Source organism: Mytilus edulis, chromosome 9 (assembly GCF_963676685.1).
Source record: "Mytilus edulis chromosome 9, xbMytEdul2.2, whole genome shotgun sequence".
NCBI classification, from domain to species: domain Eukaryota; kingdom Metazoa; phylum Mollusca; class Bivalvia; order Mytilida; family Mytilidae; genus Mytilus; species Mytilus edulis.
The window spans coordinates 12518771-12531810 of NC_092352.1; the positions used below are offsets into that span (position 1 = coordinate 12518771).

The 13040-nt window shown below is 30.4% G+C and overlaps 1 protein-coding gene across 1 annotated transcript in view; it reads right to left on the reverse strand.

Annotated features, from left to right (window-relative positions):
• The window catches only part of LOC139489441 (protocadherin Fat 4-like), an 89067-nt gene that overhangs the window by 36515 nt on the left and 39512 nt on the right, over positions 1-13040 (reverse strand). Inside the window, exons 23-34 of the mRNA XM_071275765.1 lie at positions 10849-10943; positions 10320-10482; positions 9901-10012; positions 8649-8758; positions 8129-8259; positions 7520-7698; positions 5912-6021; positions 4305-4430; positions 3998-4059; positions 3180-3444; positions 744-1004; positions 338-432 (exon numbers count right to left, since the gene is read on the reverse strand). Of these exons, the coding sequence (XP_071131866.1) occupies positions 338-432; positions 744-1004; positions 3180-3444; positions 3998-4059; positions 4305-4430; positions 5912-6021; positions 7520-7698; positions 8129-8259; positions 8649-8758; positions 9901-10012; positions 10320-10482; positions 10849-10943 (1709 nt within the window). The remainder of the gene's footprint in view (positions 1-337; positions 433-743; positions 1005-3179; positions 3445-3997; positions 4060-4304; positions 4431-5911; positions 6022-7519; positions 7699-8128; positions 8260-8648; positions 8759-9900; positions 10013-10319; positions 10483-10848; positions 10944-13040) is intronic.

The window sequence follows — 13040 nt, forward strand, 5'->3', positions numbered from 1 at the left end:
AATGGCATCAAAGTTTTAAGGGCATTTGTAATATAAGCATGGAAAATACTTATATATTTTGTCCAATGATTCATATTTCTACTTTTAGGCACTGTGTTGTGTTAAAATGTGTTATTACAAAATCATCATAAACAACAGTAACAATAGGGGAATGAACATTTAAAATTTCTTTTTATCAGTTATCTCCCCTGAAAATGTCTTGATTCCCTTACTTTAGAATGATAACTTATTATCAGGATCAAATATACTGTTCCATATAAACTATTAACATATGATTGTAATCTTGTAAATCTATCATCCCTTCCACAAATCCTGATTTTGGCATACCAACTATTACCTGCCAATCTTTATTTGATTTCTTTGATAAGCATCTTCTTCTACAGTGAATAAGTATTTACTGGAATTAAACCTAGGACTGTAATCATTGACATCCTGAAAGTGAAACAAAAATATTCTAATTTGTTATAAGGTATTTTAATGGATTTATTTTCTTGTATGGTTTTGATTAAAATCTTATTCCTTTGAAAAACTTCTTTTCCAAAAACTAGATATTCTTTCCTATTACCGTAACTTTCAATATTGTATGGATATTTTAGATAAATTTCGATACATATATTGTATTGGATGAAAATCATGATATTGTCTTGACACTTATTTGAAAGTCTTTATTCATTCTACTAGATTATCATTAAAATCTTTTATTTAAGATCCAATGTCATAAAACTGAATTTTAAGTTTATTACCTGAATAATTATTTTCACTTTCTGAATAGCTGGTTTTAATTTTCCAGTGCAGTTATTTGGAGTATTATATGGATGAAACTTCAGATAATTGACATGTTTGACTTTGCCCTGTATTCTAAGTGGTTCATTAGCACTTAGGTAAGCATGTAAAACATTTTTTTGACTATCCACAACACCTGCAACCTTCAGATCTAAGTCTTTTAACGCTCCAAAATTGTATTTACAGTTTCTATTTGCCTGTGTTTTATCATCGTCTTTGGCCTACAACAGATTAGAAATTATTTTAACAATCATAATCATTCACATCCTGTAATTTTTATATATAAATATAAAGGAATTTTATCTGTTGTTGGTGTACCCTTAAATTTCAATATGGAGGATTTGTATAAAATTTACAACATTGTCAGTTTTATTTATAACTTTTTCCTTGTGCAAGCAAAAACTTATTTTTATAAGAACAAATGTAAATGTGTGATTTACATCATTGCAGATACAGTTTGCAAGACATGTTTTATATGGGTTATACTTTTTATCCAAATCGCCTATTATTCCTATTTGCTTGTATTGTTTGGTTGCTGACTTATTTACATATATCCATCATTATATTATGATAATATTTATACACAATAGACAGTCAACATTATTTATTTGTATACAGACCTATTTACAATAAATTGTTATCATTTTGGCAACAAGAATATTACAGAAATCATACAAAATGATTATATTACATGATAATTTTTTAAGAGCATCTGAAATTAATACTTACCTTCTGACACATAATCAACTTATTTAGAGTAATATTACCTTAAGGAGATGTAATTTGATTGCAAATGAGACACCAAAGTTCAAATAAAGAGGATGTAAGCAAGTAAAGGCAATTGTATAGCCTTCAACAATGAGAAAAACCCATACCATAGAGTCAGTAATAAAAATATGAAACAATACAATTGAGAAAATTAATGGCCCAATATGTATCATAACAATTTACAGAAATAAAATGTTACAGAAATGAACCAATGACAATCACTGAACTGTAGGCTCCTGACTTGGTACAGTCACATAAAAAACTATGGAGGGGTTAAACATGTTAGTGAGCACTCAACCCCCCTTCCCCCCTTAACTTTTGGCAGTGTTGTTACAACACAATAGAAGAAGAAAATGTAAAAATCAGTTGCAAAGATTGGTACAACAAAAATAAAATCAATAGATACAAAGCACCAAAATAAGAGAACTCACATTTACCAAAAGCTAGTTCAAAGCCAATTACAACTTATAAATAAATCAAGTTTTCCGACACAAAAGTATCAATCAGGGATTCCAAAATTTTTGTGAGCCAGCCGGACATTTTATGTTTTATCCCGATTTTAATCCAGCCCTTGAGACTTATTGGCAAAAGGCAATTTGTGGTATTCAGTGGGCCATCACATAACCAATCATGGACAAATTATTCTATTATAGTTCCTGTTAAAATGCCATATTTTGATTGGCTAATACCAGGGTGTTAATTTACTCTGGCCCCCCCTTTTCTGGGAATAATTTGGTTGCATATATATAGAGAATCACTGAAGCATGACCAGAGCAGGGCCCCTCTTAGGCAGTCATTGGGCCCCCACTTATGAAATTTTCTGGATCTGCCACTGGCCTTAGACTCTTTATTTGTGTCAAATAAAGTTGTCAAAAACTTTACTTTTGTATTTGAAAAGCATATTTTCCTAATACCAGATGTTGACTTGTCAACGGTAAAACATGGACTAGAGACGGTTCCGTTAAATCTGTGTGCGTTTACAAAGCATGATTGGGTTTAAGTAGCTCACGCCACGTTATTTCTTCAAGAAAATAATTGAAATGAGCATTAAATATAGGGATCAATCGGAATTTTAGCATTTTTGAGGAATCAGGATGCATTATTCAATTTTCCACCTGCACACATGCGCACTAGTTCAAACAACATTCGAAATAGTAGAAAGTCCCTGATTCAAACAATGTGGTTCTGACGTTTTTAAATATTTCATCTAATTTTCTAATCATATTTATGAACGTATTTCTGATAAATTTAATCTTTTTGAATAAAGTAATTAGATGTAACTGGCTACAGACAAAAAGTCAGGTCAAAAAGATCGCATAAACTTTCAATTTTTTTGGTGAATTATTTTAAAACGACCGTCTCTTAAGAAAGCCTTAAAAACTTAAAGTAGATGACCGTTTCATCCTTTCCCAGACGGACAATGTATGGACATTTTTAATTTGTCCGGAAAATATAAGCCACGGTATCAATCGTCACACATCCAACAGATTTAGTGTAAAGATGTAATTAACCATCTGAGAAACTCATGACTTTGTGCTTAAACAAAAATTTAAGTTAATAGTACATTGTATTGACAGGATAAAGCCAAATAAATTCAGAAAAAGCATTGTAGACATATCAATACTTACCATAAAATCATGGAATTTTTGCGGTTTTGCATATTCTTCAAATACATAGGTGACTTCTTTATCCTCGTCATTGTAATATGGACAGTTATCATTTTTGTCTGTGACAGTTACAGTAACTGTTGTTGTACCTGTCAAGGGTGGGTTACCTTGATCTGTTGCCATGACAGCAAATGTGATTAAACCTCTGTCATTTAATACTTCCCTGTCAAGGTGACCTCTAACTTTTATTACACCATTTTCTGTATCAATTGTGAAATTTTGTCTCCTAAGTTAAAAAAAGGAAAGAAATAATAAGCCTAACTAGAAGATCTATAAAATGAATTTAATAGATATAATAAAACCTTAATAATGGTTAATCAAAAGTAAAATTTGTCAAAATCTATTAATCATCTTTTGTGACCATGACATAAACAACTTATAAGTACAAAATGTCTTCAAGTATGTTATTACTTTTATGCTATATACACAATTGTATACAACTCTATAAGAGTTCTGTACACATTTCAACCTGCTGTAATTAATACGTTTTGTCTGTAATAAAATATACTTCTATATATAGTCACATGAGAAATGATTATATCATTATTCTGTAATTACTGGAAATTGTTTTTTCATTGATATTATATCGCTAGAACCTCTCAATTTTTTATCACAGTCAAAAATATCTATCAAAGACCCTAAAGTCTGTATAATGGTTTCAAATGATTTTATCCAATTGACATGATAGGACATCTGATACATTTCGATATAAATCAATGAAGCTTATGCTTTTTTTATGCCATTTTTTTGTATTAAAATTGAAATATCAGTATACATACCATGCACTTTCTATAAGGTAGGATATATTTCTGTTTTCAGGACTGTTATCTAAATCTGTAGCCTACAAAATAGATAAAGACAGTCACCTAAACATAGTATTAATTGATATTACGCAACGTCTCAATTATAGATCTCTCTTGCGAAAATAAAACTTCAGTCTAAGAAACTAACATATATCTATTGCAATGTAATAGAACTAAACTTGGTCTTGGTACTGTGCCAGGACAAAATCTTTTGAATAAGCATATCAACATAAAATAAATGGACAATGGGCATTTGTAGAGATACTTGCTGTAATCATCATACCTTCACTGTAGTAACAATATCAGCATCAACATTCTCAGATAAGGTTCTGGTATAGACTGGAGAAACAAACTTTGGTGGATGATTGTTGACATCTATTACATTGACTGTTACTGTAGCTGTACCTGTCTAATGTACAATATAAAACAGGTTCTCCTCAGAAACTAACAAAACCTTTAAATAGACTTATTAAAAGGGGATATAGTTACGATACTGTTGTCAGGTCATTAAAGATTGCATATTTTGGCTTTAACATTGATTCACTGATAGGGTCTTTGCATCGGAACTAAACACATTTATTTCTAAAAAAACAGTTGTTGGCATGACACGGGTTATGTTCTTCTCATATATTTTATGATAGTATGATACTAAACCCCTAACGGGAGGGATTGTACCTGATTTTCATATGATGAAGACATAATCTTTCAATCAGTTTAATTGAGGTCTGGAGCTGGCATGTCAGTTAACTGCTAGTAGTCTGTTGTTATTTATGTATTATTGTCATTTTATTTATTTTCTTTTGTTACATCTTTTGACATCAGACTCGGACTTCTCTTGAACTGAATTTTAATGTGCGTATTGTTATTCTTTTACTTTTCTACATTGGCTAGAGGTATAGGGGGAGGGTTGAGATCTCATAAACATGTTTAACCCCGCCGCAATTTTGCGCCTGTCCCAAGTCAGGAGCCTCTGGCCTTTGTTAGTCTTGTATGATTTTAAATTTTAGTTTCTTGTGTATAATTCGGAGTTTAGTATGACGTCCATTATCACTGTACTATTATGCATATTTTAGGGGCCAGCTGAAGGACACCTACGGGTGCGGGAATTCTCGCTACATTGAAGACCCATTGGTTGCCTTCGGCTGTTGTTTGCTTTATGGTCGGGTGGTTGTCGCTTTGACATATTCACCATTTCCTTTCTCAATTTTATGGTAAATTCAGTATTTTTTGCAATGTTTTTATTATTGCAAAATTGCAAATGGGATAGGTGATTGCAATAACAAAAAACTTGTATTTCAAATTTTGATAGCCTTATTGGTATAAAGCAGTAGTCTGTGGGACTGTCAAATAAAAATCAACATATTTTTGGTAATTCCTGTTATCCTTTTTATGTTATTTTTAATACAAAGCTGTCTTTCTTTAAAGCAAAATATTTATAAACTAAAACAATAAGTGAACTCATAAAGATTTCAATCCATGAAATCGAATCATCTCCCCATCTCAGAACAGAACTATATTCCTATCTGCGCAGCATTAGAGTGTGTTCTACAACTGTTTCATCAATATCCAATTGTTCTTTTAGGAGGTTTTTGTGCCTAAGCAACATTATTACCACTACATTTCCTCTGGTAACAATATACAACTGTAAAGTTTCATTATCATTTGTATTGCCTTTCTGAGGAAGTTGCCCTTGCAATGCATGCGAAAAGAATGGCAAACAGACAAATAACTGGATTAAGAAAGGAGAGAATGGGCAAGTCCTAAATACTCCCTTTCCCACCCCTAAAAAACTATATAAAAAAAAAAAAAGACAAACAAATAAACCAACAACTAAAGCTATTTTTTAGAGAGTATGATTAGGATGATAAATAAATCCATCAATACACTAACCTTGTTTGAATCTTTTGCCTGTACTGTAAATGTTATATTTGTTATATTTGTCTTATCTATCAGTGAGGATTTTAAGGTTAATAATCCAGTGTTGGAATCCAAGGAAAATTCTGAAATAAAATAATTTAACACTGAATTTCTTTATCTACAGCAAGTGGCTAAACTGGTGTCAGACAGGTGTAGATGTATATATTAATATAGATATTACATACAAATATGTTATTGTATTTAGTTCAAAGATGATAAAAGCAATCTCACATCAAAAATAGAAACAATTATCTACAATTACCATCATATAAAAAATAAGATATGGTATGATTGCCAATGAGACAACTCTCCACAAGAGACCAACATGACACAGAAATTAACACATATAGATCAGTGTACAGCTTTAAACAATGGGCAAAACCAACATCGCACAATCAGCTATGAAACGCCTGGAAATCACAAATGTAAAACGATTCAATTGAGAAACCTGCATACTTATTAATATACAAACTAGAGGCTCTAAAGTGCCTGTGTCGCTCACCTTGGTATATGTGAATATTAAACAAAAGAAGCAGATAGATTCATGACAAAATTGTGTTTTGGTGGTGGTGATGTGTTTGTACATCTTACTTTACTGAACATTCTTGCTGCTTACAATTATCTCTATCTATAATGAACTTGGCCCAGTAGTTTCAGTGGAAAATGTTAGTAAAAATTTACAAATTTTATGAAAAATGTTAAAAATTGACTATAAACGACAATAACTTCTTAGGGGGTCAATTGACCATTTCAGTCATGTTGACTTATTTGTAAATCTTACTTTTCTGAACATTATTGCTGGGAACAGGTTATCTCTATCTATAATAGTATTCAAGATAATAACCAAAAACAGCAAAATTTCCTTAAAATTACCAATTTAGGGGCAGCAACCCAAAAACGGGTTGTCCTGATTCATCTGAAATTGAAGGGCAGATAGATCTTGACCTGATAAACAATTTTATCCTCAGTCAGATTTGCTCTAAATGCTTTGGTTTTTGAGTTATAAGCCAAAAACTGCATTTTACCCCTATGTTCTATTTTTAGCCGTGGCAACCATCTTGGTTGGATGGCCAGGTCACCGGACATATTTTTTAAACTAAATACCCCAAAAATGATTGTGGCCAAGTTTGGATTAATTTGGCTCAGTAGTTTCAGAGGAGAAGATCTTTTGTAAAAGATTACTAAGATTTACAAAAAATGGTTAAAAATTGACTATAAAGGGCAATAACTCCTAAACTGGTAGATTTGCTCTAAATGCTTTGGTTTTTGAGTTATAAGCCAAAAACCGCATTTTACCCCTATGTTCTATTTTTAGCCATGGTGGCCATCTTGGTTGGTTGACCGGATCACCGGACACATTTTTTTTAACTAGGTACCCCAATGATGATTGTGGCCAAGTGTGGGTAAATTTGGCCCAGCAGTTTCAGAGGAGAAGATTTTTGTAAAAGTTAACGTCGGACGACCGACGCAGGACGCCGGACGTCAAGTGATGAGAAAAGCTCACTTGGCCCTTCGGGCCAGGTGAGCTTAAAACGAACAAAAACCAAATATGTAATACAGCAACAAACGACAATGTTATACCTGGTTTATTAGAAGCAATGGAGTATTTAAGTTTGTCTCCATCTTTATCCGAAGCCTGTATAATTCCCACCATTGTCAACACTGGGGCATCCTCCATTACTTTAAAAGTGTAGGTTTTGTTACTAAAGGAAGGAGAGTTGTCATTCAAGTTTAGGACATCAACTTCAACAACTGCTGTTCTACAATAAAAATGAAGTTAGTAATTAGAGCACTTTCTTAAACAAATTGCTTGCATTGCTGTAGTTTCTGGTTGGAAACTTTTAAAGATTGTAATTATGAGTGTCAAGCATGTTTTATAAAGAATTTATAAATTTGTCATTCATCTCCAAGATTAGCATCCATAACGCTTTTACCAATTGTCTACTGTTCAGAAAGAAAAAGTGTATTTGTGTGGTAAAGACTTTCTGAATTAACTATTAATCTTAAACTCCTTACGAGACTCAGTTAAGAAGAGTATGTCCTGGTTAATTTATGGTTTCCTTATAAAGCTCAATCAATAAGGGCATAAAATTTTTAATTCATAAATTACTCTATTAATTTATGACTTCCGAAAAAAAAACAACAGAAAATTTAGGATTTTTTAACAAAGATAAACATAAAGGTTATTACCCTGTTAACTTAGGACTTCCATTGTCTGTAGCTAGGACTTGTAACATATACTTATGTACATCATCATCATAATCCAATCCTTTGGCAACACTCACAGTTATATCTCTTGTTAACTGGTTTATTTTGAACATCTTCAAAGAAATGTGAAACACAAGTTGAATGTCAAAAAATTTCAAGTTTTTTTTCTTTTTACCCAATTATAACACTCAGGACGAAAACTTCAATAATTCGGTAACGTATACCAATTCTACAAATAATGAACTCTGAATTTTGAGATCACACATTTATAAATATATTTTTTGAACTGATAAACCCTATTTCAATCAAAAGATAGGAAGCCCATTACACAAACATTTTTTTTAACTGCACATTTTTTTATTAATAATATGCTATGTTACGAGGTAAAATTATTGTCTTTTTGATAAATCAATATTATATCATCAACTAAAGTAACATTCTGTAATATGCATGCTGTACAATGACTTATGGCCCATACCTTACCATAACTTATTTAACTTACCGTATTATTAACCCTGTATGATAACTTATCCTTATCTCCGTCTGTAGCCTTTACTGTACATCCATTTTGGCTGGTTTGACTGTTTTCATCAAATTTACATAGATATACATCTGTCAAATTAGAAAAATTTAATAATCAAAAATCTAAACAGACAAAACATTGTACAGTCAGGGGAATTATTGGACAGTTATTCTTTGCAATAAGTTGGTGTATGGGATCCTTCCATACCTGTCAACCTGTGACGATGAAAATGCAGGTCATGACCTGCATTGAAGAATCAAATCTCAGGTCATAGCGCGTACGAACTTTTTCGAGCTGAATTTCAGTATTTATGGTACATTTTCTTATAATGTATATCAAAGATACCAAAACATCAATGCATGTTCACTTGGTTAAGTCATTTTAAATCTTATTTATTATTATTTCATTACACTTTTAAAGATTTTTATTAACTTGTGTATCACAGCCTATATATCCTTTACTTTTTGTCATCATCTAAAATTTATTGACAAGGAAATTAGACTATGATAAAATATAGTAATACAGTTAAAGGAAGTATAAATGTAAAAATTAATTTTCAACTTTTTTTTTTAAATTGTATAAAGGTATAAAAATAATGAAAAGTTATTTTTCAATATGTATTTGAATTTTATATTATTATGATTTAATCTTTTTCACCCATAAAACGTAAATATAAGGAATAATTTTGAATGGTGACAAATAAGGGGAAGTAACTCTTAGTTGAAATATCTTTGTAAAACAACAGGGCAATTTATTTACGACCTAAAGCTAAGGTAATTGGTGTTAATCAACAGTGTGTTTGACACCAAAGCTGTCAAGTGAAGCCATGCACTTAATGGGTCACTTAATTGACAGTTTTCATAGCTAGATGAACTGCATGTTTATGGAAGAATTACGAATTTGCCGGTATTTCAAAGGAGTATTACTTATGAAAATCAATCTCAAGGCTAAGAAATACGGGTGAAATCGGGTCATTTTCGGAATTTCCCGGTTATTTCAATGACCCGGCGGGTGATCCGGGTGATCCCTCAGAATTGTGAAAATCTTGGGTCACACCCGCAGAATCCGGGTCAGTTGACAGGTATGTCCTTCAACAATTATTCAAAGCTTAAAACAAAAAAGTTTTTTCTGATATATTTGTTATTTTCAGCATTCTCATTTTGCTTTACATACATGTTGGTGACCCTAAATAGGGACATTTGTGAACTATGAAAATATCTGTATTTCTTACCTTGATTGAACTTAGGAGTATTATCATTAACATTCTGCACTTTGACAGTAACATGTCCTGTGGCATTTATAGAGGTTCCATTATATAATGCATGGCCATCAGTAGCATGTATCTATAGACGAAATTCAAAACATATATCAACTTACATTAATTTACAGAAGAAGTTTGGTAAATACATGATGCACTAAATAGATTTATTCAAATTGCAAAAAGGAAATATGTATCTACTTATTTTATAAATAATATAGAAGATGGAATTTAAAAAAAAAAATTATATTCATACTTAACTTTCGACTGCACAGTTTTTTCTATAATACACAAGGAAATTTGAAATTGCAGTCTACCTGTACAATATAATGTTTCATTTGATTAAAAGATTTTAAAGACTTCACTTATCTAAAAACAAATGTGTAATATACCGTTAAAACAAATTGTTTCAGATTTTCATAATCCAGTGGTTTGACCAAATATATTTCTGCAGTTTGACTGTCCATATAGAAATGACCAGAAGGATCTCCATTTCCTATCCAGTAGGTTATAGTGTTGTACTTAGGACTTGTATCACGATCTGTGGCATTTATCCTATCAAAAATATAGTCAGTTCCTTTAAAATAATTTCAATTCATAAAAATAACTGAATTAAATTTACATTCAAAAATAAATTTTAACAAATTATGATAATTTGAAAATCAAACTAGACTGTAAAGAGCGAATTTAAATTATTAATTCAATGTTAATTAATAATCCTTTTTTTCAATTTTTTATTGAAAATATGATTGAGCTAAATCAATCATTTTTGTTACTAAAATTATTCAAATACAGTTTAATTAATCCAAATAAGTATGCTGATTGGAATGAAATTGTTGTGCTGCTGGTTATTCTTGACCAATCCTTTCAACCTACATATATTATTGAACAAAGCAAAAGAAGATATGGTATATAGCTTACCTTAATCCATCTAGTTTACTTCCAACAGTATAATTTTCCTTTACATTCAGACTGTATGTGTTTGGGGTGAACTGTGGGGAAAATCTGTTTATATCCTAAAAGTTACAACAGATTTAATGCAAATATTTAATACTATTAACTGAAAAAAAACATATAACAAAATAACCCTTAAGATTAGATTGAATTTGAATGCAGAGAATATGAAATCAAAATGTGCAACACACAGTGCTTATAAAATAAGTTTACATCATTAGAATATTCTAAGTCACAGAGACTAATCCAGATCCCAAACCAAATACCTGTCTATAAATCTGTTCAATTGTATCTAAAATGCACATTCAGTTACAGTGAGATGCTTGTAGGTGTTACTGTAAAATTTTACCTATAGCTCAACCTGTTTTTAAAATTGTCAACACAATAGGGACATTTAAATTGACCAGTTGGTATTGTTAGATTTAAATCTACCTTGATGCTACCTGTAAATTTTTTTATTCACCTAACCAAAAGTTTCAGCATGCTTTTTTCCTGAACTTTTTGTTACCTAGGATTATTCTATTGAGAGATTTTTATTTTACTGTCATTCAAAATCTTATGAGTGATCAAGCCAAACAAGAATGACTATATCATATATTTTATTTTCTTGCAGTTACATGTAATTTAAAATGGCATGACCTAAAATGCACTACATTTCATCTAAATGTTTGCATAGCCACTACTAGCAGTGTTTAATACCCTAAATAATCCAGTCGTAATATTTCACTCACTTTTATTCATTTTTCACTACTTCACTAGATTTTTTTCTAAATCCATAGTATAAATTCTGATTAACTTCCAATTATATACATCCTAATTTAACAGGTGCAGAATCTATACATAATTCAGAATCATTTCCATTACTATATTCCAAATAGTTATCCTCACTTATATTTTGTAATATTTTATTTATATTTTTACTATATATCACCTGATTTTTATATATCCACAGTAAACATTTTATTTCATTTCCTATAATAAATTTCCAAATCAAACAATATTTGATTCAGAATTTTATAATGACTATTTCCAATTTCACATTCACTTAAAACATTTCCTCATGTTAGGAATATTTTAGAATATTTTACTTTCATTTTTCACTTTATCACTAGATTAGACTATATCCACTGCATTACTTCAACATTTTATTTCATTTCCTATAATAATTTCCAAATCAAACAAAATTTGATTCAGAATTTTATAATGACTATTTCCAATTTCACATTCACTTTTAAAAAACATTTCCTCACGTTAGGAATATTTTAGAATATTTTACTTTTATTTTTCACTTTATCACTAGATTAGACTATATCCACTGCATTACTTCAACATTTTATTTCATTTCCAAGATCCCATTTAAATAGGGAATCATCTTAAATTTGTAATAGATCCCAAAATTAATAATGAATATTTCAAAAATCACATTTAAAGCCACAGAAACATGTTGGATGAACTCACACTATATCTCCTACTTGAATTCCAGTTTTGAAATTTTTAAATCTTTGACATAACTAAATCCCATTGTATGAAAAATTCCTTTAGTGAACACAGCATTTTATGCACAAAACTCCCACTAATATTATAATAGATTTCAAAGAAAAAACACAGCAAGGTATACTCCAAAATTATTTCGAATTTTATATGTACAACATCATATGTAAGCCCCACAAAACGGTTTGAATGAATTATTTCCTCCTTGATGTCCTTCATGACAATAAAATCTTGAAAGAAACACATCACATTTTAAGAAGCAAAATTGCTATAAAAAGTCTGAGTAGTGAATTCAAATAAAATAAATCCAATATTGTATGCACAATGACACCAAAAGATTTAAAACATTGCAAATAATAATCCAAAATGAGAATCTTGAAGGGTCATGTGAAGAAAAAAACAACATATCCCTCTGAAAATTTAAACTGTAAACACCCTGAACAGCTATTTCTTGTTTCACTGGCAGCTGGACAATACTATGTATAAGGGTTCGAATTTTAAAGAAGCATTTTGGTGTAAAAACAGTTTAAATTTTCAAACATAGTAATACATATTTATTTTAATCATTTACTGATTTAGAATTTTAGGTAAAAAATAGATAAATCAAATATATCAGGGATTTAAAACAATGAAAACCAAATTATTTTCTTCCCTATCAATTTTTAATA